The sequence below is a fragment of the Globicephala melas genome, chromosome 21 (assembly GCF_963455315.2).
Source record: "Globicephala melas chromosome 21, mGloMel1.2, whole genome shotgun sequence".
NCBI classification, from domain to species: Eukaryota; Metazoa; Chordata; class Mammalia; order Artiodactyla; family Delphinidae; genus Globicephala; species Globicephala melas.
The window spans coordinates 30086639-30111635 of NC_083334.1; the positions used below are offsets into that span (position 1 = coordinate 30086639).

At 40.2% G+C, this 24997-nt stretch overlaps 1 protein-coding gene across 1 annotated transcript in view; it reads left to right on the forward strand.

Annotated features, from left to right (window-relative positions):
• Positions 1-158: 158 nt before the first annotated feature.
• Positions 159-24997, forward strand: part of ADAM9 (ADAM metallopeptidase domain 9) — a 106308-nt gene continuing 81469 nt past the window's right edge. Inside the window, exons 1-3 of the mRNA XM_030833762.3 lie at positions 159-470; positions 10405-10502; positions 13061-13119. Of these exons, the coding sequence (XP_030689622.1) occupies positions 374-470; positions 10405-10502; positions 13061-13119 (254 nt within the window). The 5' untranslated portion in view covers positions 159-373. The remainder of the gene's footprint in view (positions 471-10404; positions 10503-13060; positions 13120-24997) is intronic.

The window sequence follows — 24997 nt, forward strand, 5'->3', positions numbered from 1 at the left end:
CCTGTCAATTCCGCTTCTGGGTCTCACGCTCCGCCTTCTTTTGCCTCGATTGCTTCCTCCAATGGGCTCCCTCGACCCCCGAAGTAGGCGGGCCTTGGAGGGAGGAGGCGGGACGGATAGTGATGGGCGGGGCAGACTAGTGAGGGTCTTAGGGGCCCGATAGAAAGTCCGTTCTCCCGCCGGGGACGGATCGCTCTCTACGTCAGTGTAGCCAGCGCCGCGTCGGGAGCGAGCTCGGACCAGAGCCGACTTGCGTCAGTGCCGAGCGCGCGCATCGCTGCCAGCTCTGGGGCCCCGGCAGGGCTGGGAAATGGTGGAGCGGGCGGAGGCAGGGGCGACCGAGTGTTGAGGGGAACCTGCGGACTCGGCCGAGATGGGATCGGGCGCGGGCTCGCCCTCTGGGACCCTCTGCTTCCTGTGGCTGATCTTGTTCGGCTTGGTGAGCCCAGCCCTCGGTGGGGCTCGGTCAGGTGGGTGTCCGCCCCCAGGACCCTTTGGGATTCGCGTTTCTTAGGGCTGGGATGCTCGGAGTTACCCTGTAGTGCCTGGGAGTGGAGGGGCCTGGCCTGGGGACTGAACCCGGAGTCGGAGGCGGAGCCGCTCAGCTGTGTGTGGACAGTGCTCGGACCCGAGGCTCGGGGTCTGGCGCCCCAAATTCTTCTCGGCACTGTTCTCGGGTCTGGTTCCTCGTCCTCGGTCTCATGCTGGGCAGAGCCTTTTGCGGCGCGCCCCACCCCCATCTCGCGCAAGGCTGGGGCCCCCAGACCCTCTCGGGCGACTCTGGGTCCGACCCTGACCTCGGGGGCTCGGCTGAGAGCCTTGGAGGCTGGGTGCGCGTGGGGGTTTTGAGAAGTGCTTTGAGAAATGGAGCTTGCTCTTGCTTGTACAGTCAATGTCACTGGGAAGCAGACCGGGAGATGGAACTTTTGCTCCAGGTTATCATGATTTGAAATTTTGATGTTCATTTTATTAGCGGAGTCACCACTAGGTACACAGAGCTAAATTTAGCGATGGAATGGGGGGGGGTTCTTATATTTTTCTTGGGCCATTTTGTTGTAGTAAGAATACTTTTTTGGAAACGAAGTGCTACATTTCTATAGCCAAACGGTCTTTTATCTTCTTTTTTATTGGGTTGGTAATATCTCAAATACGGACGAATAATCCCTGCTCTGCTTAACTCACAGGATTACAGTGATTTATGTGAAATCGCTTTTGACTTGTGAAACTAACCTTGAATATATAAGGTATTTGTATTGGAGATACCCAAACATAGTGGAAACAAACCGCCAACACACTAGCTTCTTTCTGGAAACACCTTCTTTCTTTATTTTGGCTCGTGTTAAATTATTGTTTGCACAGTTGTGTTTTCTTTATCAGCCATAGAGTATGATGGAGAGTGGGGTTTCTACTAAATCTTTATCTTGAGAGTTGTTCAAAGGTGAAGATTTCAGTGCAGGACTAAATTTAAGTTTTTTCTTATGTTTGGTTTATTCTTTTTCAATTAGGTAAATTTGCCCCATTGCAGGAATTTTGAAGCTCTAAATACTGAAACTTTATTGATGGGAAGCTACCAAATCTTTTATGGTTGAGACTGTTTTTGCTGTGGTATTCTATATGGTTAACATTTACCAACATTTAAGGGGAAGTAGGTTAAACATCTGGAGTTTTAGTAATCCATGATTCTGTTTATTGCATACCCGTATATAGATGGATGGAATATCCTTATGTTTTTTAACAGCAGCTTTAACAGTTTATGGCCAGTCCCTCACTGAAGCATGTGTATGCTTTCAAAATTTAGTCAGCGTTTATCAAACGCCTGTAAACACCAAGCTCAATGCTTGTGGAGGGGCAGAAGGTGACCAAATGTGCTGGGTCTATCTGAGGGATATAGGGGAAGGTTTTATTTGACAAAGTGATATTTGAACTGATCTATATAGGTGAATGTTCAAGGAAAGGAATAGGAATTCTTTCTAAGCAGAAGGGTTTTTGCAAGAGTATGGAGAGGTATGAGGATAGTTAGGGAATGATGAGAATGTCACCAGGCAGTCTACATGAAAGGGAGGCACGGAAAAAACCAAGGTAGGTTGCTACCAGCTGGGGAGAGTCTTCTTGTGATGTGCTGTGGGGTTTGGACTTTACCCTGGAGGAAGTTCTTTGGGCAGGATGGTTTTTAAGTAGGGATGTGGCATAACTAGATTTGCGGTTAATATAACTGGCTACACAGTAGAGGACAGAATATAGGAGGGAGGGACTGGAGGCTGGGAGAGAGCAGTTAAGAGCCTTTTGTACTAGTGTGCAGTGAGTCAACTCATGTTTCCCTACGGGAATGTTCTTCCAAAATCAGCTGACCGAATTTTTGCAATACAGGATGTTTAAAGCAGCACTGAAACCTTTTCTGCTAATGAAAGAGGAATTTGCGTACTCAGTAAGTACCACCTACACATCCGGTTACATTAGGAGTTAAATAGGTTTTGTAGGATTTTTTTTTTTTTTTTTTTTTTTACCATTTATAACATTGTGTCGATGAGGAAATGTAGTATAAATTCTCAAAAGCTGACACAGTAAACGTTATATATTTTTTTAAACTGGGGCTGACAAAGGTAACTTTGTATCATTGTGAACAATAACAAAGGGAATCAGGCAGGTATGAAACCTCATCTGATTTCTTCTTTTAAGATAGTGATTATGATGTGCAGACCTAGAATTTTTTTTGTTTTTCAAGACTAGAATTCTAGAAGAAATGAGATTTAAGGCTTACTCATGATGAATCATAAGATGAACTACATGGTAAGAATTTAGGTCTGTACTAATTTTGTTTTTAGGTGCCTGTGAATTATTTGGATTTGGTATGTTTGTGCCGAATAGGAGAATGTAGTCTTTTAAATATAAAGATAATTTGAGTTTCACTTTTATGTAAAAAAATAAAACATTTATAATTAAAATATGCACAGAACAAGTTGCTGGGTTCCAAGACAGTTTTCCAAACACATTTTAAATTTTACCTTACCGGGAATTCCTTGGTGGTCCAGTGGTTAGGACTCCGTGCTTTCACGGCCGGGGGTGCAGGTTCGATCTCTGGTGGGGGAACTAAGATCCTATAAGCTGAGTGGCGAGGCCAAATTTAAATAAATAAATAAATAATTTTTACCTTACCAAAGTTGACTTTATATGTGTGTGTGTGTGTGTGTGTGTATATATATATATATATATATATTTTTTTTTTAATCCTAGTTTGTGGTAGAATCCCCCCAAAGATGCAAGCTTTAAGTAACCGGAAGCATTTTCTTGGAATAGCCACAAGCTCAAATATATGACATAGATAGCCTCATGATATTTCTTTTTTTTCTTTAATGCCTAGTATATAGCAGAGTCTTGGAGTTATGCCACCTTTGTGTTAGAACTATGGGACTGCCGCATAAGTAAATCTGGTCCTCTAGGTATCTCAGTAACTAACCTCCCAACCACCCTGCCTTTGAATGGGGCCAACATGGACCCAATTAAAGTTGAATTGCACTTTGAATTGTGTAGTCTTGTTCATATATTATTGTAGTTTATTTTTCATTTTGTGAAAGTGTTATTTCAAATCGTTTTCCCCAAAGTGATCATGTGTCGGGTACTGCTTGAATCACACCCTTCAAGAATGAGTTAGGGAACCTGAGAAGTTCACTTATAAATACTTTGGTCAGTTATTAAATATGCGGTTGTTTTCGTATCGGTTTATGTTGATTTTAACGTAAGAATTAGAGTATTTCAGCTTATAATAAGTAAAAATGATGTCACTGCCAAACATTTGTCATACTGTAGGATAAAACCCATTCCCATACATGGGAAATGCTTCTTTCCCTTTGACACATTTTCCTTTTAATGAGATTTTTTTATGGCTTAACTCATTTTTGGAAGGTTCCCCCTACCCCTTCCTTTAGTAGCCCCTAAGAACTCTCATACAAGTAGACCCTGGGAGAGCCTGTTCCACATCCATTGACACATTGGCTGCTTCCGAGGGGAGGGTAAGCAGTCAATGATAGAGTCATACAGTGAAATGTGGCATTGCATTAACATGACAAATTGTGGGCCGTGAGGATTTGTGGAAAATTGATATGAAAGGTGCTAATCATAAAAAATAAAGCTTATTTTAGGTTGTACAGAATCATTTGCAATTATGAGATCTATGTATGTATAGCTGTAAAGATCAAAAGAGGTCATTTACTCAATACATTTGTTGAATATCTACTGTACCAGTGCAGGAAATAGGGGATGAGTACGGTACCATCCTTGGTTTCAAGAAACTTAAATTCCTTGGTAGAGGAATTTAAATTCTTTAGGGCATTAAATCTTATAAATGGTGAGTGTTTTTCCCAAAGGGCCACTTACAAACAAACTAGAGCAAAAGCCCTATTTCTTTTTAAATGTAAAACTGAGTAAATGTAAAAACAAATTATAACGCAAAAAATGTCAGAATGTAGGACGTAACAGTGGAAATTATAATTATGTTTGAAGATAGCTATTAATATATAATATATGTTTACTGGGCACTGACCTTGTGAATGGAATGGAAAGATATGGCCCAAAATACAGCAATTTATGGATCTAATTGCAATTTCTCTTCAAGAAATAACTCAGACAACAGAATTATCTTCTTCATCTTGTATGTGAAACCCAGGTTTATTTTCTATAGTGAAAGTACTTAAGGGTGGTTCTCTGTTTACACAATAGGTGGGAAGGAAAGGAGAAAAGCCCTTGGCTGAGGGTTTACATTTGTTTGCTTTGCAATTAGGTAGAATTCTTTTAACTTATATCCGTCTACAGTTGTAACCGAGGAAGGGCTTCTGTGTCCAGGGCACAGAAAGTCAAACTCTGACAGCGGGTGTTTGCAGCAAAGTAAGGGTATGTTGCAGGGCGCCAAGCAAGAGAGTGGAAGATAAGTCTCAGATCCACTCCAGCTTGGCTTTTTGAGTGAAGTGTTTTGTTTTGTTTTTTTTAAAGGGGAAGAACAAAGATGCTGGGATTAATCATCATCTTCTGACATTTCTTAATCCTGGTTTTGGGAGTCAGAATGCCTCTGGTTTACATTCTCTGGCCAGGTGGTCCATGGCTGGGGGTCTATGAGGGCATCTTGCTCCGGAGAAGCAACCTGAGTTTGTACGTGAACGATAGTAGTATCTACAATAGCAGTTTTAGGCACATAATGATGTTATCAACGACAGCAATCTCAGTCATCTAACTCTGGTTGATTAGTGTTCAGTTAGCACAGGATTGAGGTCAGAGAGGGCAAGAAAGGGGATAAAGTTTTGAATAGAGAGATTAATCATAAACTAAGTAAGGGGATTCATTTTTAGGGGGACTCAGTTTCTCAGATGCTATTACAAAACATGTATTTAGGCTTCCTCCAAAACACAGTACGTAAAAATATCTAAGGAGTTAAAGGAAGAAAGAAGTGCAACTAACACCTTTTTCTTTCTTTTACTAAATTTAAGACACTTTAAGTTTCATGTTTCAACTCTTATTTTTTAATACATTTATTTATTATTTTATTTATTTATTTTTGGCTGTGTTGGGTCTTCGTTGCTGTGCACGGGCTTTCTCTAGTTATGGCGAGCGGGAGCTATTCTTCGTTGCGGTGTGCAGGCTTCTCATTGTGGTGGCTTCTCTTGTGGAGCACGGGCTGTACGTGCGTGGGCTTCAGTAGTTGTGGTGCGCGGGCTTGGTAGTTGTGGCTCGCAGGCTCTAGAGCTCAGGCTCAGAAGTTGTGGCACACGGGCTTAGGTGCTCCGTGGCGTGTGGGATCTTCCCGGACTAGGGCTGGAACCCATGTCTCCTGCGTTGGCAGGCGGATTCTTAACCACTGCACCACCAGGGAAGCCCTCAACTCTTACTTTTATCTCCAGCCCATGTTTTCTAGTAATGTGACTTTTGATGGTGTGCATCAAATTCTGATAAAATAGTTTGTATTTTCCATGGAGCTGATTGTATTAAGATTTTAGTTTTCATTGTGAACTCTATACCAGTGGTTTTCAGGGGGGGTGATTTTGCCCCCAGAAGGCATCTGGAAGATAGTTTTAGTTATCACACTGGTGGTGCTTCTGGCCAGTGGTGGGTAGAGGTCAGGGATGCTCCTAACTATCCTACATTGCACAGAAAAACACCCACAGCAAAGAATTTTCTGGCCTCAAATGTCAATAGTGCTGAGGCTGAAGCTTTATAGTACAAATACTGTTGATGCACGTTCTCTATAGTGACATGGGAAACTTGATCTCTAGATTCCCACGAGCAAGTGCTACTATTTGGAATTAAAAACAAAAAATAAAAGGAATTTGGGGAAAATCTATGCAAGGTATGAACGGGAAAAAGAATAAAAATAAGCCAGGACTAGGGATGAAGGAATGTTGAAAAAATACAGGAAGAAGGGGTTTCATACAACCAGTGTATATTGTTTTTCAATGACATAACCAAAATATGTGCATTTCTTATGATGTTTTGGAACTCCTATGGCATTCAGAAAGTGGATCCTTGGATTTTAAAACCAAGAAGTCAGTATCAGAATAACAGCTCTTATATGTAAATAGAAGTTATTTTGGGGCGGTGTAATTTTGAAAGCCTTTAAAAAATAAAAGGTTCATTTTAATTTTTTTTCCAAAACAAGAATTGTGCATTAAAATGGGAGAAAGGGTAGAATGTGTCTTATATTCCTTTATTGGACTTTCATTCTTCTCTAACCATCTTCGTAAAAGATCCATAGCTTCAGTCCTGGCCTGAAACTAGCTATGTGACCTTATAAAGTCACTTAACATGTTTCAGAATGAGAGCTCTTTAAATATGTGCCTGCTCATTTGTAGTTGTCTTTTCTGAGGCATTTCTGTTTCTCTGTGATGTTTGCTTCTGAGTTGTGATGAAAAGATTTCAGTTTAGTTGCATATTGTTTAGCTTCTAGTATAAGAGTTGCCTGAGCCTATTAACATTTTAATCCCTGCCTGTAAGGATTTACTTAAGAAATCTTTTATTTTGAAATAATTATAGAATCATAGGAAGTTGCATATAAATGCACAGGATGATTGACTTTTTTTTTATCACACAGAGCTTCTCCTCTGTAACTCACTGAAAGCATTTATTCCTGCCATCTGTTCCTGCCATTACTTTTAGAGTGACTGTCTTAGTAGTTGAACAAATTACCATGATCTAAAAGAAAAATATTAAGGATAATATTGAAATTTGTGTTTTTAGGAATTTGAGAAAACTGAAGGTCCTTGAAAGGTTTATTCTGGGTGAGGAAATAGTCCTGTACCTCAGTTAATTTAGGATGAAGGATATTTCTACTTAGTGATTTGAAGCCTGCTTCTATCAAGGCCACAGATTTCTTTTGACACGGCTCCCATTTGGCAACTCCAAATATCTGAAGGATATTTTATCATAGTATGTCGTAAGTATGCCTTAGATCAGCCAGCCCCTGGTTGCTTTTGTGAGTATTGGAGTCTATTTCTGGTATTTTTATGTAATGACGTGAAGCCCCATTTAGATGGTATGTTATGCCTAATAAGATTTAAGGGGTTGATGGGTAAAGAGTTTGCAGAGTGTTAGTATGACATGTTGTACTGAATGAGATTTAATTTATATTTTCCTGTTTACATTGTATCTTTAAAAATTCCAAACTAGACAAGGTTATAGACATTTTTATGTACAGTGTTAGCTTGTGGAAGGTTAGGTGAAGATGCTTCATTTTAATTTGCATTTGAGAAATCTGAGAGGCATAAGGCAATTAAGGAGTGAATGAACTTGGATCCAAAGGAGAGGAGAGAGCGGGAGTGAGACGGTATCATAGTCTGGATGCGAGGTTAATGAGGCTGATGGGAAGACAGGAGGTGTTGAGATAGTAGATAATCAGTACTTTAAATAGTTTGTGCTTTTCTTTTTTAATTGAAGAAACACTCCTTTTTCCCCCTTTTAATTTCAATGGTAATTTGGGGTTTCAAAATACTCATTATAAAAACAAATTCAAACAATACGGACATGCATGAGTACAGGAAATAAAGTCTGAGTCCTTATCTCATTACTCTCTGGTTCTATTCCATCGTGGTAGCTGCTTTAAACAAGTTTGGTACATTTACTTATGATACTTACATGTTTGTTATGACACATCTTATAGTCTCATATATATGATATATGTTATAATTGTAATGTTTCATAGACACTATAAATAATACAGAGCTTATAAAGTGAAAAGTCTCTCCTCTCATCCCACTCCCTATAGATAACTACTTAAAAAATAATTATTTTACTATTGAAAATTTTAAACATAACAAAACAGTAGAGCGAAGAGTAATGAACTCCTCTGTACCCATTACCCAGTTTTAATATAGTTTCATATATCTCATCCCTCAAACGCACACTGGATTATTTTGATGCGAATCCTGGATGTCATATCATGTTGCCCTTGAATATTCAGAATGAATCTCTATGACATAAGGACTTTTAAAGAAAACATTACCCACAATATGCTTATTACACTTAAAAAATTAATACTAATTCCTCAAGATCATCACATATCTATACAGATTACATATCTATAAAATTTCCCTGGTTGTCTCAGAATTTTTTTTTTCTGTTAATTTATTTTAATTAGGATCCAGATAGGTCCAGATATTGCATTTGGTTATATGGCTCTTTTAATTTATAATGGTCCCCTCTTCCTCCTTTTCATGGCATTTATCTGTTCAAGAAATTCTACTTAATGAATTTATTTCCTGAATTGATCCCCACTGAGTAGAAGCTGTGAATCTGTTCTTCCCTCAGTGTTTCTGTTTGTGTATGCCATTCTCAAGCCTCCTCATAACAAATGTGGTGTTGGTATATGGAGATATATAGAGATAGAGGTTTTTCATCCGTGGTCCTTAGATGGTGACCATCTACTTCGTCAAGTTCTCTGAACAAACTGACATGCCATCATTGGCAGTTATGCTGGAGGAAGAAGAGATGTGTTGGATGTATTGAGAGACTGTATCAGATGCCAACATGGGGTGTGCCTTCCTAAGGGATTTGAATGGGCCATTTTAATTATACCCAAATTTTGCTTAAGTGATGACTTTACTTTTTTTCTAGTTATCTTATTTTTTAAATAATATATGATTATTTAATACCTTTGATAATTTCAAAAATACAAAATGGAAACCTAACAATAAAACTTTGTATTTATACATAAATCCTGCTTGACTGCTTCAATGCAGTGAATCAACATGGCTTTCTGCTCATTGTTTTATTTACTTATTTATTTTCATTTTAATTTTTTTAGGTAGATTTACTTATTTTTTTTCATTGAGGTATAGTTAATTTACAATATTGTATTGGTTTCAAGTGTACAGCAAAGTGATTCAGTTTTATATATATATATATATATGTATATATATATATATATATATATTTTAAGATTATTTTCCAGTATAGATTATTATAAGATATTGAATACAGTTCCCTGTGCTATATGGTAGGTCCTTGGTTTTTTTTTTTTTAATTTTATTGGATTATAGTTGATCTACAATGTTGTGTTAGTTTCAGGTGTACAGCAAAGTGATTCAGTTATACATATACATATATTCATTCTTTTTCAGGTTCTTTTCAGTAGGTCCCTGTTGTTTATCTGTTTTACATATAGTGGTGTGTATCTGTGAATCCCACACTCCTAGTTTATCCCTCTCCCCTCTCAAGTGATGAGTTTAGAACCCAGGCCCCACTCAGACGTGACTCCACTGTGTAATGAGCTATACAAGATTGGAATTGGGAGGAAGTCTTGCATGATGGTTCTGAGTACTTTATTTTTAATACATTTTATCTATTCAACTTTTTAGGACAGATTAGTGGCAGTAATTTCATTGGAGATAATTGCTACATTGTTAGGTATGTATTTATTAGAGTTAATCCATCAGGCATTAAAAGTAACTTTTCCCTCTTATTGTCCTTGACCGTATTGTAAGTATCCCCGTACCATCTCAGGGTATCATTCATGTTGGGTGAGGGTGGGAAAAGAGACAGTAGTAAACGGTGCCATGTTCTAGATGCCTTCCCTCCATTTCCCCACCGGAGCAGTTTTTTCCTTGTGTTTATGCCTTAAGATTTCTTTTAAGACAAGGGATTAGGGTTTATAGCTAAAAATTGTTTGAAAATGATTGCTGTGTATATACTGTTTGGATAAAGGCCGACATCCTTTTTTAAGAAATACATTTCTTCCCCCTCATACTTATCTAGTATATTGCTATTTTCCTATAAAACTTTGTATAAAACTATATATATTTTAGTGTGGGAATATCAGATGATTTTTCTATGAATTGAACATTCAGCTTTTGATTTCCATTGTATTTTAGGACATGTAGTTTTTCAGGTTCAGTTGTTATATAATGTTTGTTATTCCCTTTTCTGTAGGCTTTCAACAGACCTCCCATCTCTCTTCTTATGAAATAATAACTCCTTGGAGATTAACTAGAGAAAGAAGAGAAGCCCCTAGGCCCTACTCAGAGCAGGTAAGTTATCTCTTGAGAAATATATATGTATTTAAATTTCACTTTTTTTAAGACAAGGGTGTTATTTTCAGGAGTGATTGGTTCAGTGAGTAATGTCAGCCAGTGATTACGGCACTGGTGTCCATTGGACATTATTCTAGTAAAGTGACATACTGATCCTTAATAGCTTTTTTTTTTTTAAAGACAAAATAATCAACTTGAAACGTAAGAGGATGAAATAGTCAGTTAAGTAAAATTCTATGACCAGGGTAGGATGCTGGTTACATAGATTTCTGACCCTTACCTGACTGGTGATGGTTACAGTGGTCTTGTTATAAGAATAAGAATTCACCTCTCTCTCAGTGTGTGACAGGTAGAGTACTACATGCTGTATCTTTACTGACACTGGAGAATAGTAGTGTGTTATATGCATGTATTTCATATCTGGGAATGTTTGCTCAAAAATGAGTTTTATCTCCATATCAGAAGAAACATAATATGCTAACAGGGTAACCAATGCACAAAAATTAATTTTTATACTATTTTTCTCTTACTGTAAAGCTCAGAAATAATATATTTGGATATCAACTGACTTTGCAAACCCTTCAACTTTATAGAAGTATAATTTAACTTTATTATAGTTTAACAGTAACAGGTGATGAAGGATAGAGAGTTTAGCTTATTACCTCTGAATTGCCGATATATTTCTAACGATAAGGCAGCTTGTCCATTGTTTAGGGACTAGGCATAGTGAAGAGAACATTGGAGTTAGCGTCAGGAGCTTTTAGCTTTAGCCCTCCCTCTGGGTGCTACCACGAATTGGGTAGATCATTCGTCTTCATTTACTTCTTTATAAGTAAGGAATAAATGACTCTAAGATCTCCTTCCAGTGGAACAGTTTGTAATTTTTCCTTGTTTTGAACTGGACATTCTACTCTTTGATTTTTGTTTTGCCTTTAGAGTAGAATTAATTTGTGTTTTCATTGTTATTTTCCCCCTTTTCTTCACTTAGCAGCACAGGGACGATGTTTTCTACTTTATCGTGTCTCTGATGACCTTTATCAACACTGCACACATAGATACTTGGGATTGTAGTAAATGTCCTGCATGCACCCTGATAAATATTTGGGGAAGACGTGGAAGCACTGTTTAAGCACTGGGGATATGGCAGTGAACAAAACAAACTCCATGCCCCTGTGGAGCTTCCATTCTCGTGGGAGGAGAGGAGGAGACAAATAAGCAATATAGATTAATAATAGAGATTACTTAAGATGGTAAGAAGTGCTATGGGGAAAATTAAAGCAGGGAGGGGGTTGGGAATGTTGGAATTGGGGGTGGGGGTGAGGGGGTAGGACGGTTTGTGTTTTTTAATAGGATAGCCCGGGAAGACTTTACTAAGAAGGTAACCCTGGAGCAGAGCAAAGACCAGAAGGAAGGGAATGAGCAACCCAGGCAGCTGTTTGGGGGAAGAATGTAATATCACAAAACAATTCTCAGATTATCAGAATTCTTCTCAGAGGAGATGACAGTGATGTTTTTACGTCCTGTGTTTGTCCAAGAGCAGAAAGGATAGAAACACACACTCTAAAACTGTGGCGTTGGAAGGAGCTTGGTATTTTTGATGCCTCAGTGGAGAAAGAGGTAGATCGCAGAGTCCTGAGGTCCCCACACAGGATGTGGAAGCAGAACCCCAGGACCTGGATCTCAGTCTTGGCCTTAGAAGTCAGATGTTGAAGTGCCCTAGGAAAGGAGATCCTGCTGTTTCTTGGCAAAACATTCACTTAGAGTCCAGAAACAGTAGGGAGAATAAGAGGACACTCCTGATACTATTATTGTTTGTTGAGTCCCTCCATGACTGTCTTTTTTATTAGAATTATGGCAAAGTTGAATCCCCTGGTTCTAGAGATCACATTAAAGTGCTTCTTGCTAATGAAACAGTGAGTCACTGGGCAAGTTATTTTAGCGTTTGAGGTAGAGAAGAGGATCCCACAAGCTGAGGATGTGTAAGTGTAAGTTGCCTCATCACACTGTTATTTAATGTACCACTAATTAAGAAAGGAACAGAGTGCTACCAGTTAGACTGCTCTGCCTCTGTACGATGTATCCGGATTTCAAAGATGTTCACGTGAGGGGGGAAAGTCTGTTTAGAAGCGATGAAATGTGTTGAGCCATGTGAAGATATAAAATCATAAAAGGCTATTAATTTCGTCTAACCAGAACGAAGGAATATCTTTTGAAACTAAGAGGTTCATTTCATTTAAAACAAAAGGAAGAACTACTTTATACTATAGGTAATACAGGGATGGACTTAGTAAAAATAATCCCTTAAGTTATAGCTCAATTTTAAATGAATTTAAGAAGAGTTTAGATAAACATGCAGGTTGTTTTCCACAGTAGTTTATTAAAGGAAGGTAGGGATGATCAGAGTATATTTTTATGATTTACGAGTATATTTAAGGTTCTTTCATAAAATAGTTCTAGTCAGTACCAAGTTATTTTCATTCAGGATGGAATTTCTGTTGTTGAAAAGTTATTTAGAAGATAGTGTTTTATTGTTCTTTTCTCCTTTGTGCATTTAGGTATCTTATGTCATTCAAGCTGAAGGAAAAGAGCATATTATTCACTTGGAAAGGAATAAGTAAGAAATTTAATTTACTTTGGCTTTTCAGTAATTTTTTTTTCAGTGCTATATGGGTATCTTTTCTAGTTAGATATTGCTTAGTAGATTGATAAGAAGGTGAGAAAATAAGAGTAGATGTATGGAAAAAGCCATACTATTTTGCATTTCCATTGACATTAGAGCAAAGGAAAATAAATCTAAATTAAAGGAAGAGAAAGTTGTATTTAAGAAAACTTTAAAATCATGATCGGCCCAAGAAACAGCTGAGCAGGGGGTAAAGAAGTCTTTAGTAGTTTTATCAGTCTGCTAGAGCTGCCACAGCAAAGTACTACAGATGTAAACAACAGACATGTATTTTCTCACAGGACTGGAAGTCCAAGATCAAGGTGCCAGCAGGGTTAGTGTCTGGTGAGGGCTCTCTTCTTGGGTTGCAGATGGCCACCTTCTGGCCAGTGCTCATATGACCTCTCCTTGGCCTGTGTGCACAGGAAGCGGGGTAGATGGATGAGCGAGCTCTCTGGCTTCTCTTCTTGTGAGGACGCTAATCCTGTTGGCTCAGGGGTCCGCCTTATGACCTCATTTAACCATAACTTCCTTAGGTGGCCACATCTCCAAATACAGCCACTCTGGGGGTTAGGGCTTCAACATAAGGATTTTGGGAGGGGGACAAAACATTCAGTCCATAGCAGTGGTCTCTCACCCCCCTTTTTAATCTCTTCTCATTTTGTCATGTTTTCACCTGATCCCACCTCAGTAAGGCTAGTGATGTATATACATGTGCGATGTCTGGTCTGCATTCCTATGCTCTTTTTTTCTTTTCTTTTCTTTTTTGTAACATCTTTGTTAGAGTATAATTGCTTTACAATGTTGTGTTTGTTTCTGCTGTATAACAAAGTGAATCAGCTATATGTATACATATATCCCTATAAACCCTCCCTCTTGCGTGTCCCTCCCACCATCTAGGTGGCCACAGAGCACCGAGCTGAACTCCCTGTGCTATGCAGCTGCTTCCCACTAGCTATCTGTTTTACATTTGGTAGTATATATAAGTCCATGCCACTCTCACACTTCGTCCCAGCTTACCCTTCCCACACCCCATGTCCTCAAGTCCATTCTCTACGTCTGTGTCTTTATTCCTGTCCTGCCCCTAGGTTCATCAGAACCATTTTTTTTTTTTTTTAGATTCCATATATATATGTATTAGCATACGGCATTTGTTTTTCTCTTTCTGACTTATTTCACTCTGTATAACAGACTCTAGGTCCATCCACCTCACTACAAATAACTCAGTTTCATTTCTTTGTATGGCTGAGTAATATTCCATTGTGTATATGTGCCACATCTTCTTTATCCATTCATCTGTCGATGGACACTTAGGTTGCTTCCATGTCCTGGCTATTGTAAATAGAGCTGCAATGAACATTGTGGTACATGACTCTTTTTGAATTATGGATTTCTCAGGGTATATGCCCAGTAGTGGGATTGCTGGATCATATGGTAATTCTATTTTTAGTTTTTTAAGGAACCTCCATACTGTTCTCCATAGTGGCTGTATCAATTTACACTCCCACCAACAGTGCAAGAGGGTTCCCTTTTCTCCACACCCTCTCCAGCATTTATTGTTTGTAGATATTTTTGATGATGGCCATTCTGACTGGTGTGAGGTGATACCTCATTGTAGTTTTGATTTGCATTTCTCTAATGATTAGTGATGTTGAGCATCCTTTCATGTGTTTGTTGGCAGTCTGTATACCTTCTTTGGAGAAATGTCTATTTAGGTCTGCCCATTTTTAGATTGAGTTGTTTGTTTGTTTGTTTGTGGTAAGCGGGCCTCTCACTGCTGTGGCCTCTCCTGTTGCGGAGGACAGACTCTGGATGCGCAGGCTCAGTGGCCATGGCTCACGGGCCCAGCTGCTCTGTGGCATGTGGGATCTTCCCGGACCGGGGCATGAAAGCTTGTCCCCTGCATCGGCAGGCGATCTCTCAACCACTGCGCCACCAGGGAAGCCCAGGTTGTTTGTTTTTTTGATTGAGCTGCATGAGCTACTTGTAAATTTTGGAGATTAATCCTTAGTCAGTTGCTTCATTTGCAAATATTTTCTCCCATTCTGAGGGTTGTCTTTTCGTCTTGTTTATGGTTTCCTTTGCTGTGCAAAAGCTTTTAAGTTTCATTTGGTCCCATTTGTTTATTTTTGTTTTATTTCCATTTCTGTAGGTCAAAAAGGATCTTGCTGTGATTTATGTCATAGAGTGTTCTGCCTATGTTTTCCTCTAAGAGTTTTATAGTGTCTGGCCTTACATTTAGGTCTTTAATCCATTTTGAATTTATTTTTGTGTATGGTGTTAAGAAGTGTTCTAATTTCATTCTTTTACATGTAGCTGTCCATTTTACCCAGCACCACTTATTGAAGAGGCTGTCTTCTCTCCATTGTATATTCTTGCCTCCTTTATCAAAAATAAGGTGACCATATGGGCGTGGGTTTATCTCTGGGCTTTCTTTCCTGTTCCATTAATCTATATTTCTGTTTTTGTGCCAGTACCATACTGTCTTGAGTACTGTAGCTTTGTAGTATTGTCTGAAGTCAGGGAGCCTGATTCCTCCAGCTCTGCTTTTCTTTCTCAAGATTGCTTTGGCTATTCGGGGTCTTTTGTGTTTCCATACAAATTGTGAAATTTTTAGTTCTCGTTCTGTGAAAAAATGCCATTGGTAGTTTGATAGGGATTGCATTGAATCTGTAGATTGCTTTGGGTAGTAGAGTCATTTTCACAATATTGATTCTTCCAATCCAAGAACATGGTATATCTCTCCATCTGTTGGTATCGTCTTTAATTTCTTTCATCAGTGTCTTATAGTTTTCTGCATACTGGTCTTTTGTCTCCTTAGGTAGGTTTATTCCTAGGTTTATTATTCTTTTTGTTGCAATGGTAAATGGGAGTGTTTCTTTAATTTCTCTTTCAGATTTTTCATCATTAGTGTATAGGAATGCAAGATATTTCTGTGCATCAATTTTGTATCCTGCTACTTTACCAAATTCATTGATTAGCTCTAGTAGTTTTCTGGTAGCATCTTTAGGATTCTCTATGTATAGTATCATGTCGTCTGCAAACAGTGATAGCTTTACATCTTCTTTTCCAACTTGGATTCCTTTTACTTCTTTTTCGTCTCTGATTGCTGTGGCTAAAACTTCCAAAACTGTGTTGAATAACGATGGTGAGAGTGGACAACCTTGTCTTGTCCCTGTTGTTAGAGGAAATGGTTTCAGTTTTTCACCATTGAGAACGATGTTGGCTGTGGGTTTGTCATATATGGCCTTTATTATATTGAGGTAAGTTCCCTCTATGCCTACCTTCTGGAGGGTTTTTATCATAAATAGGTGTTCAATTTTGTCGAAAGTTTTTTCTGCATCTATTGAGATGATCATATGGTTTTTCTCCTTCAGTTTGTTAATATGGTTTGTCACATTGATTGATTTGCGTATATTGAAGTATCCTTCCTGGGATAAACCCCACTTGATCATGGTGTATGATCCTTTTAGTGTTCTGTTGGATTCTGTTTGTTAGTATTTTGTTGAGGATTTTTGCATCTATGTTCCTCAGTGATATTGGCCTGTAGTTTTCTTTCTTTGTGACATCTTTGTCTGGTTTTGGTATCAGGGTGATGGTGGCCTCGTAGAATGAGTTGGGGAGTGTTCCTCCCTCTGGCATATTTTGGAAGAGTTTGAGAAGGATGGGTGTTAGCTCTTCTCTAAATATTTGATAGAATTCACCTGTGGAGCCATCTGGTCCTGGGCTCTTGTTTGTTGGAAAATTTCTAATCACAGTTTCAATTTCAGTGCTTGTAATTGTTCTGTTTATATTTTCTATTTCTTCCCTGTTCAGTCTCAGAAGGTTGTGCTTTTCTAAGAATTTGTCCATTTTTTCCAGGTTGTCACCTTATTGGCATATAGTTGCTTGCAGTAATCTCTCATGATCCTTTGTATTTCTGCAGTGTCTGTTGTTACTTCTCCTTTTTTATTTCTAATTCTGTTGATTTGAGTCTTGTCCCTTTTTTTCTTGGAGAGTGTGTCTAGTGATTTATCAATTTTGTTTATCTTCTCAAAGAACCAGCTTTGAGTTTTATTGATCTTTGCTATCATTTCCTTCATTGCTTTTTCATTTATTTCTCATCTGATCTTTATGATTTCTTCCCTTCTGCTAACTTAGGGATTTTTTTTGTTCTTCTTTCTCTAATTGTTTTAGGTGTATGGTTAGGTTGTTTATTTGAGATTTTTCTTGTTTCTTGAGGTAGGATTGTATTGCCATAAACTTCCCTCTTAGAACTGCTTTTGCTGCATCCCATAGGTTTTGGGTCATCGTGTTTTCATTGTCATTTTTGTCTAGGTAGTTGTTGATTTCCTCTTTGATTTCTTCAGTGATCTCTTGGTTATTTAGTAATGTATTGTTTAGCCTCCATGTGTTTGGTATTTTTTTACAGATTTTTTCCTGTAATTGATATCTAGTCTCATAGCATTGTGCTTGCAAAAGATACTTCATATGATTTCAATATTCTTAAATTTACCAAGGGTTGATTTGTGACCCAAGATATGATTTATCCTGGAGAATGTTCCATGAGCACTTGAGAAGAAAGTGTATTCTGATTTTTCTGGATGAAATGTCCTATAAATATCAATTAAGTCCATCTTGTTTAATGTGTCATTTAAAGTTTGTGTTTCCTTAATTTATTTTCATTTTGGATAATCTGTCCATTGGTGAAAGTGGGGTGTTAAAGTCCCCTACTATTATTGTGTTACTGTTGATTTCCTCTTTTATGGCTGTTAGCATTTGCCTTCTGTATTGAGGTGCTCCTATGCGGGGTGCATAAATATTGACAATTGTTATATCTTCTTCTTGGATTGATCCCTTGATCATTATGTAGTGTCCTTCTTTGTCGCTTGTAATAGTCTTTATTTTAAAGTCTATTTTGTCTGATATGAGAATTGCTACTCCAGCTTTCTTTTGATTTCCATTTGCATGGAATATCCTTTTCCATCCCCTCACTTTCAGTCTGTATGTGTCCCTAGGTATGAAGTGGGTCTCTTGTAGACAGCATATGTACGGGTCTTGTTTTTGTATCCATTAAGCCAGTGTATGTCTTTTGGTTGGAGCATTTAATCCATTTACATTTAAAGTAATTATCAATATGTATGTTCCTATTATCATTTTCTTAATTGTTTTGGGTTTGTTTTGATAGGTCTTTTCCTTCTCTTGTGTTTCTTGCCTAGAAAAGTTCCTTTAGCATTTGTTGTAAAGTTACTTTGGTGGTGCTGAATACTCTTAGATTTTGCTTGTCTGTAAAGGTTTTAATTTGTCTGTTGAATCTGAATGAGATCCTTGCTGTGTAGAGCAATCTTGGTTGTAGATTTTTCCCTTTCATCACTTTAAGTATGTCCTGCCCCTCCCTTCTGGCTTGCAGAGTTTCTGCTAAAGATCAGCTGTTAACCTTATGGGGATTCCCTTGTATGTTATTTGTTGCTTTTCCCTTGCTGCTTTTAATATTTTTTCTTTGTATTTAATTTTTGTTAGTGTGATTAATATGTCTTGGCGTTTTTCTCCTTGGATTTATCCTGTATGGGACTCTCTGAGCTTCCTGGACTTGATTGCCTATTTCCTTTCCCACGTTAGGGAAGTTTTCAACTATAATCTCTTCAAATATTTTCTCAGACCCTTTCTTTTTCTCTTTTTCTTCTGGGACCCCTATAATTTGAATGTTGGTGCCTTTAATGTCGTCTCAGAGGCCTCTGAGACTCTCCTCAGTTCTTTTCATTCTTTTTTCTTTATTCTGCTCCGTGGCAGTTATTTCCACTATATTATCTTCCAGGTCACGTATCCATTCTTCTGCCTCAGTTATTCTGCTATTGATTCCTTGCAGAGAATTTTTAATTTCATTTATTGTGTTGCTCATCATTGTTTGTTTGCTCTTTAGTTCTTCTAAGTCCTTGTTAAACGTTTCTTGTATTTTCTCCATTCTATTTCCAAGATTTTGGATCACCTTTACTATCATTACTCTGAATTATTTTTCCCGTAGACTGCCTATTTCCTCTTCATGTGTTTGGTCTGGTGGGGTTTTAGCTTGCTCCTCCTTCTGCTGCTCCTTTCTATGTCTTATGTTGTTTAACTTACTGTGTTTGGGGTCTCCTTTTTTCAGGCTCCAGGCTCATAATTCCTGTTGCTTTTGTTTCCTGCCCCCAGTGGGTGAGGTTGGTTCAGTGGGTTGTGTAGGCTTCCTGGTGGAGGGGACTGGTGCCTGTGTTCTGGTGGGTTGGGCTGTATCTTGTCTTTCTGGTGGGCAGCACCTCGTCCGGTGGTGTGTTTTGGGGTGTCTGTGAACTTAGTAGGATTTTAGGCAGCCTCTCTGCTAATGGGTGGGGTTGTGTTCCTGTCTTGCTAGTTGTTTGGCATGGGGCGTCCAGCACTGGAGTTTACTGGCTGTTGGGTGGAGCTGGGTCATAGCATTGAGACGGAGATCTCTGGGAGAGCTCTCGCCATTTGATATGATGTGGGGCTGGGAGGTCTCTTGTGGTTCAGTGTCCTGAATTTGCCTCTCCCACCCAGAGGCTCAGGCCTGACATCAGGCTGGAGCACCAAGACCCTGTCAGCCACACGGCTCAGAAGAAAAGGGAGAAAAAATTAAAATTAAATAAATAATAATTTTAAAAAATTATTGTAAAAAATAATAATAGTTTAAAAAAAAAAGAAAAGAGCAACCAAACGAATAAACAGATTCACCAATGATAACAAATGCTAAACAGTAAGCTGAGATAAACATAAAAATCGGAAAGAAGTCAATCGCAGACAGCAAACCCCAAGTCTACAGTTGCTCCCAAAGTGCACCGCCACAATTTGGGGATGATCGTTGTCTATTCAGGTATTCCACAGATGCAGGGTATATCAAGTTGATTGTGGGGATTTAATCTGCTGTTCCTGAGGCTGCACAAAGAAATTTCCTTTTCTCTTCTTTGTTCACACAGCTCATGGGTTCAGCTTTGGTTTTGGCCCCGCCTCCGTGTGTAGGTTGCTCCCAGGCATCTGTTCCCACCCAGACAGGAGGGGGTTAAAGCAGCGGCTGTTTAGGGGGCTCTTGCTCATTCAGGTGGGGGGGTTGGGAGGGGTACAGTAGTTATAATTGGAATGCGGGGCGAGCCTGTGGTGGCAGAGGCCGACGTGACGTTGCAACAGCCTGGGGCATGCCGTGTGTTCTCCTGGGGAAGTTGTCCCTGGATCATGGGACCCTGGCAGTGTCGGGCTGCACAGGCTCCTTGGGGGCGTGTGGATAGTGACCTGTGCTCGCACACAGGCTTCTTGGTGGCTGCAGCAGCAGCATTAGCGTTTCATGCCCATCTCTGGGGTCCAAGCTGATAGCCGCGGCTTGCGCCCATCTCTGGAGCTCGTTTAGGCAGTGCTCTGAATCCCCTCTCCTCACACACCCCGAAACAATGGTCTCTTGCCTCTTAGGCAGGTCCAGACCTTTTCCCGGACTCCCTCCCGGCTAGCTGTGGCGCACTAACCCCTTCAGGCTGTGTTCAGGCAGCCAACCCCAGTCCTCTCCCTGGGATCTGACCTCTGAAGCCCGAGCCTCAGCTCCCAGCCGCCACCTGCCCCAGCAGGCGAGCAGAAAAGCCTCTCGGCCTGGTGAGTGCCGGTTGGCACTGATCCTCTGTGCGTGAATCTCTCCGCTTTGCCCTCTGCACCCCTGTTGTTGCGCTCTCCTCCATAGCTCTGAAGCTTCATCTCTACCAGTGAAGAGGCTTCCTAGTGTGTGGAAACTTTTCCTCCTTCACAGCTCCTTCCCAGAGGTGCAGGTCCCGTCCCTATCCTTTTGTCTCTGTTTATTCTTTTTTCTTTTGCCCTACCCATGTTTATTCTTTTTTCTTTTGCCCTACCCAGGTACGTGGGGAGTTTCTTGCCTTTTGGGAAATCTGAGATCTTCTGCCAGCGTTCAGTACGTGTTCTGTAGGAGTTGTTCCACATGTAGACGTATTTCTGATGTATTTGTGGGGAGGAAGGTGATCTCCACGTCTTACTCCTCCACCATCTTGAAGGTCCCCCCTATGCTTCTTGAATTAGTGGGCAAATGTACTTTTCCAGGCATTTGTTAAGAGGAGCCAGGTCTTTGAATATCTTTGAAAGGCAGTCATCAAAGCTAATGATCACTAGCGAAAAAGAGTTAGGATAGATAGCCTATTATTATGGCTATCAATGAACGGGGGACTCTGTTTGAGTGAGCGCTTATTTTTTTCCTCCCAGGGCTTCTACAATGGCAGTCTTAACCTTTTTTGGTCATGAATCCTTGCTGAAAGATACGAAGCCTCCTTGCAGAGGGATGGACATAATTACTTCTGCTGGGTTATTTGGCAGGGACTGTGGGTTGTGGGGCCACCTTTTCTCTGCCTGTGCTCAACAACTTTAAACATAAACTAAAAGGGTGAGTTAGATAGGAGGTCAAAATACCACTTTTATTATTGATGAGGGCTGGGTTAGAGGATTTACCATAGAATGAGAGCCTGATGGACCTGCCAGTCCTGAACCCCGGATTAGGCAGATTCATCCACTCACGTCAGCCTGCACGGTGGCAGGCCTGCTCCTGGAGGAGCGTGGCAAAATCTGTGCTCCCACTGGCAGGCAGTGACTTCCAAGGAAGAGGAAGGGCAGAGCAAAGCCAAGTACCATCTCCAGTTTATTCTTTTTAAATTCACCACCAGAGGGAGCAAAGAGTGTGTATGTGTTGGGGAGAAAGGGGAGAGACAGGGCAGTGACTGAACAGGGTTGGATAATGGAAAGGACTCAAAACTCCACGGGCTACTCCGAAGCTCACTCAAGGAGACTTTCATAAAGGTAAAGGGTACAGGACATCAGGACAAAGAAAGCAGAGGAGATCGTCAAGGAGTTTGAACACTTCCAGACAGAGCCCCCCAGGGTCCTTTTTCAGTTGCACAGATGTGCTTTGTCTTCAGATTACAAACCACTGAGATATGACTGAAGCATCATCTTTTCAGGGTAAACAAGCATCATGTTTACCGAAGGGGTCTTTTATACTATATTGGTCACGTGGCTAAAGTCAGGCTGTGTAACTGATTAAACTGCACGTAAACCGTTGATCTCTCCATCTCTTAAACAGTCTAGACAGTCTGAGCCTGGAGTTTAGAAGGTTAAGGGTTACTTCATAAACCACTAGCTGGCACCCTGCATCCATGCCTTGTCCATAAGCCTTGGAGATGAGTATACTGCTGCTCCATTGCTGCTGCAAATGACACAGGTCCTTTGCTTGACCAGACTTTGGTCAGGCTACTGAACTTTCCCCTGGGTGCATGTCTACACTTCCTTGGAAAATCCAGTTTTAGCAAGAACCCTGCTAAGTGAGTTTAGCAAGAACCCCCCACCCTCAACATCTGATCAAATTCCTCATCTTCCGCCATCCCCTCGGGTGATGTCTGGTCACCGTGGCCTGTCTTCAGTAAGAATCCGTGAGTCTGTTTAGCCAGAGCTTCCTTCACCGTGGTGTTTCATCTTAGTAATTTTCCATCCACTGACCCCCACCCTGCTCATTGGGTACAAATTCCCACCTGCCCATGCTGTGCTTGGAGTTGAGCCTGATCTCTGTCCCTCACTGTAAAATGCCATTGCAGTGGTCCTGAATAAGGTTAGCCTCACCATCTTTAACACGTGTCACTGAATATTTTTTTCTTTGACAGTCATGGCGCCATGACTCGTATAGGATCAGATTCATCACTGGACCCCCCGGCCTCTCACTCTGGACCCTAAGTATGCACCTTGAAGCCCTTGTCTTCAGTCCTGACTGACTGATCGGGGATCCATTGGTGACTCTGACTCCTGAACCATTGCTCCAGACAAACATCTGTTGAAGCTGACTTGATTTTTACAGTTTTGAGTATACCCTCCGAAGCTGGGTTAGAGTCCCAGGCTTCTTTCGACAGGTACCTCCTGGGCTGGAAGGTCTTCCTGGCTCCGTGTTCTGAATGGGGATTACTCCCTGATGTCCTGGGCTGCAGCTTCTTCCTTCCTGACTCTGTGTGAAGTCTCTCTGTTCTCTCTTTTGGATCTGGCTTCTCCCTTTGGAACTTCTCAGTCAACTAAACCACCTCTTCTCACATCCTGCTGACTCTCTGCTATGCCAGCTCTGTCTGCTTCTGTTCTTGTTGGCATGTTTTGCTGAGGATAATTTGGAACTTTGTTGGCGTCTTTTGGAAACTTGAGATCTCCCCAGATTGACTGCTCTAATACTGCTCCCTCCCTGTTGCTTCTGCTCCTCCGTCCTCCTCTTACCACCATCAATCTTTCCCCCAGTTCCCTTGGATCCTTTGATATGTCCCACTTCAGACCGCCACCTCCTCCATCCCTCTGTGCACACCCGTCAGACTTTCCTCTCCCACTGCAGCCCCTCAGCTCCCCACAGCCACTTCCATTTTTGGTCCCTTGCCATCCATCGGGGGCTCTCAAGAAACTCAGGTAGCCTTTTTTTTTTTTTTTTTTTTTTTTTTTTTTTTTTTAAAACATCTTTATTGGAGCATAATTGCTTTACAATGGTATGTTAGTTTCAGCTTCACAACAAAATGAATCAGTTATATATATACATATGTTCCCATATCTCTTCCCGCTTGCGTCACCCTCCCTCCCACCCTCCCTATCCCACCCCTCCAGGCGGTCACACAGCACCGAGCTGATCTCCCTGTGCTATGCGGCTGCTTCCCACTAGCTATCTACCTTACGTTTGGTAGTGTATACATGTCCATGCCTCTTTATTGCTTTGTCACCGTTTACCCTTCCCCCTCCCCATAGCCTCAAGTCCATTCTCTAGTAAGTCTGTGTCTTTATTCCTGTTTCACCCCTAGGTTTTTCATGACATTTTTTTTTTCTTAAATTCCATATATATGTGTTAGCATACGGGTCTCTTGCAGACAGCAAATATATGGGTCTTGTTTTTGTATCCATTCAGCCAATCTGTGTCTTTTGGTGGGAGCATTTAGTCCATTTACATTTAAGGTAATTATCGATATGTGTGTTCCCATTCCCATTTTCTTAATTGTTTTGGGTTTGTTATTGTAGGTCTTTTCCTTCTTTTGTGTTTCTTGCCTAGAGAAGTTCCTTTAGCAGTTGTTGTAGAGCTGGTTTGGTGGTGCTGAACTCTCTCAGCTTTTGCTTGTCTCTAAAGGTTTTAATTTCTCCATCAAATCTGAATGAGATCCTTGCTGGGTAGAGTAATCTTGGTTGCAGGTTTTTCTCCTTCAACACTTTCAATATGTCCTGCCACTCCCTTCTGGCTTGCAGAGTTTCTGCTGAAAGATCAGCTGTTAACCTTATGGGGATTCCCTTGTGTGTTATTTGTTGTTTTTCCCTTGCTGCTTTTAATATGTTTTCTTTGTATTTAATTTTTGACAGTTTGATTAATATGTGTCTTGGCGTATTTCTCCTTGGATTTATCCTGTATGGGACTCTCTGTGCTTCCTGGACTTGATTAACTATTTCCTTTCCCATATTAGGGAAGTTTTCAACTATAATCTCTTCAAATATTTTCTCAGTCCCTTTCTTTTTCTCTTCTTCTTCTGGAACCCCTATAATTCGAATGTTGGTACGTTTAATGTTGTCCCAGAGGTCTCTGAGACTGTCCTCAGTTCTTTTCATTCTTTTTTCTTTATTCTGCTCTGCAGTAGTTATTTCCACTATTTTATCTTCCAGGTCACTTATCCGTTCTTCTGCCTCAGTTATTCTGCTATTGATCCCATCTAGAGTACTTTTAATTTCATTTATTGTGTTGTTCATCGTTGCTTGTTTCATCTTTAGTTCTTCTAGGTCCTTGTTAACTGATTCTTGCATTTTGTCCATTCTATTGTCCATTCTATCT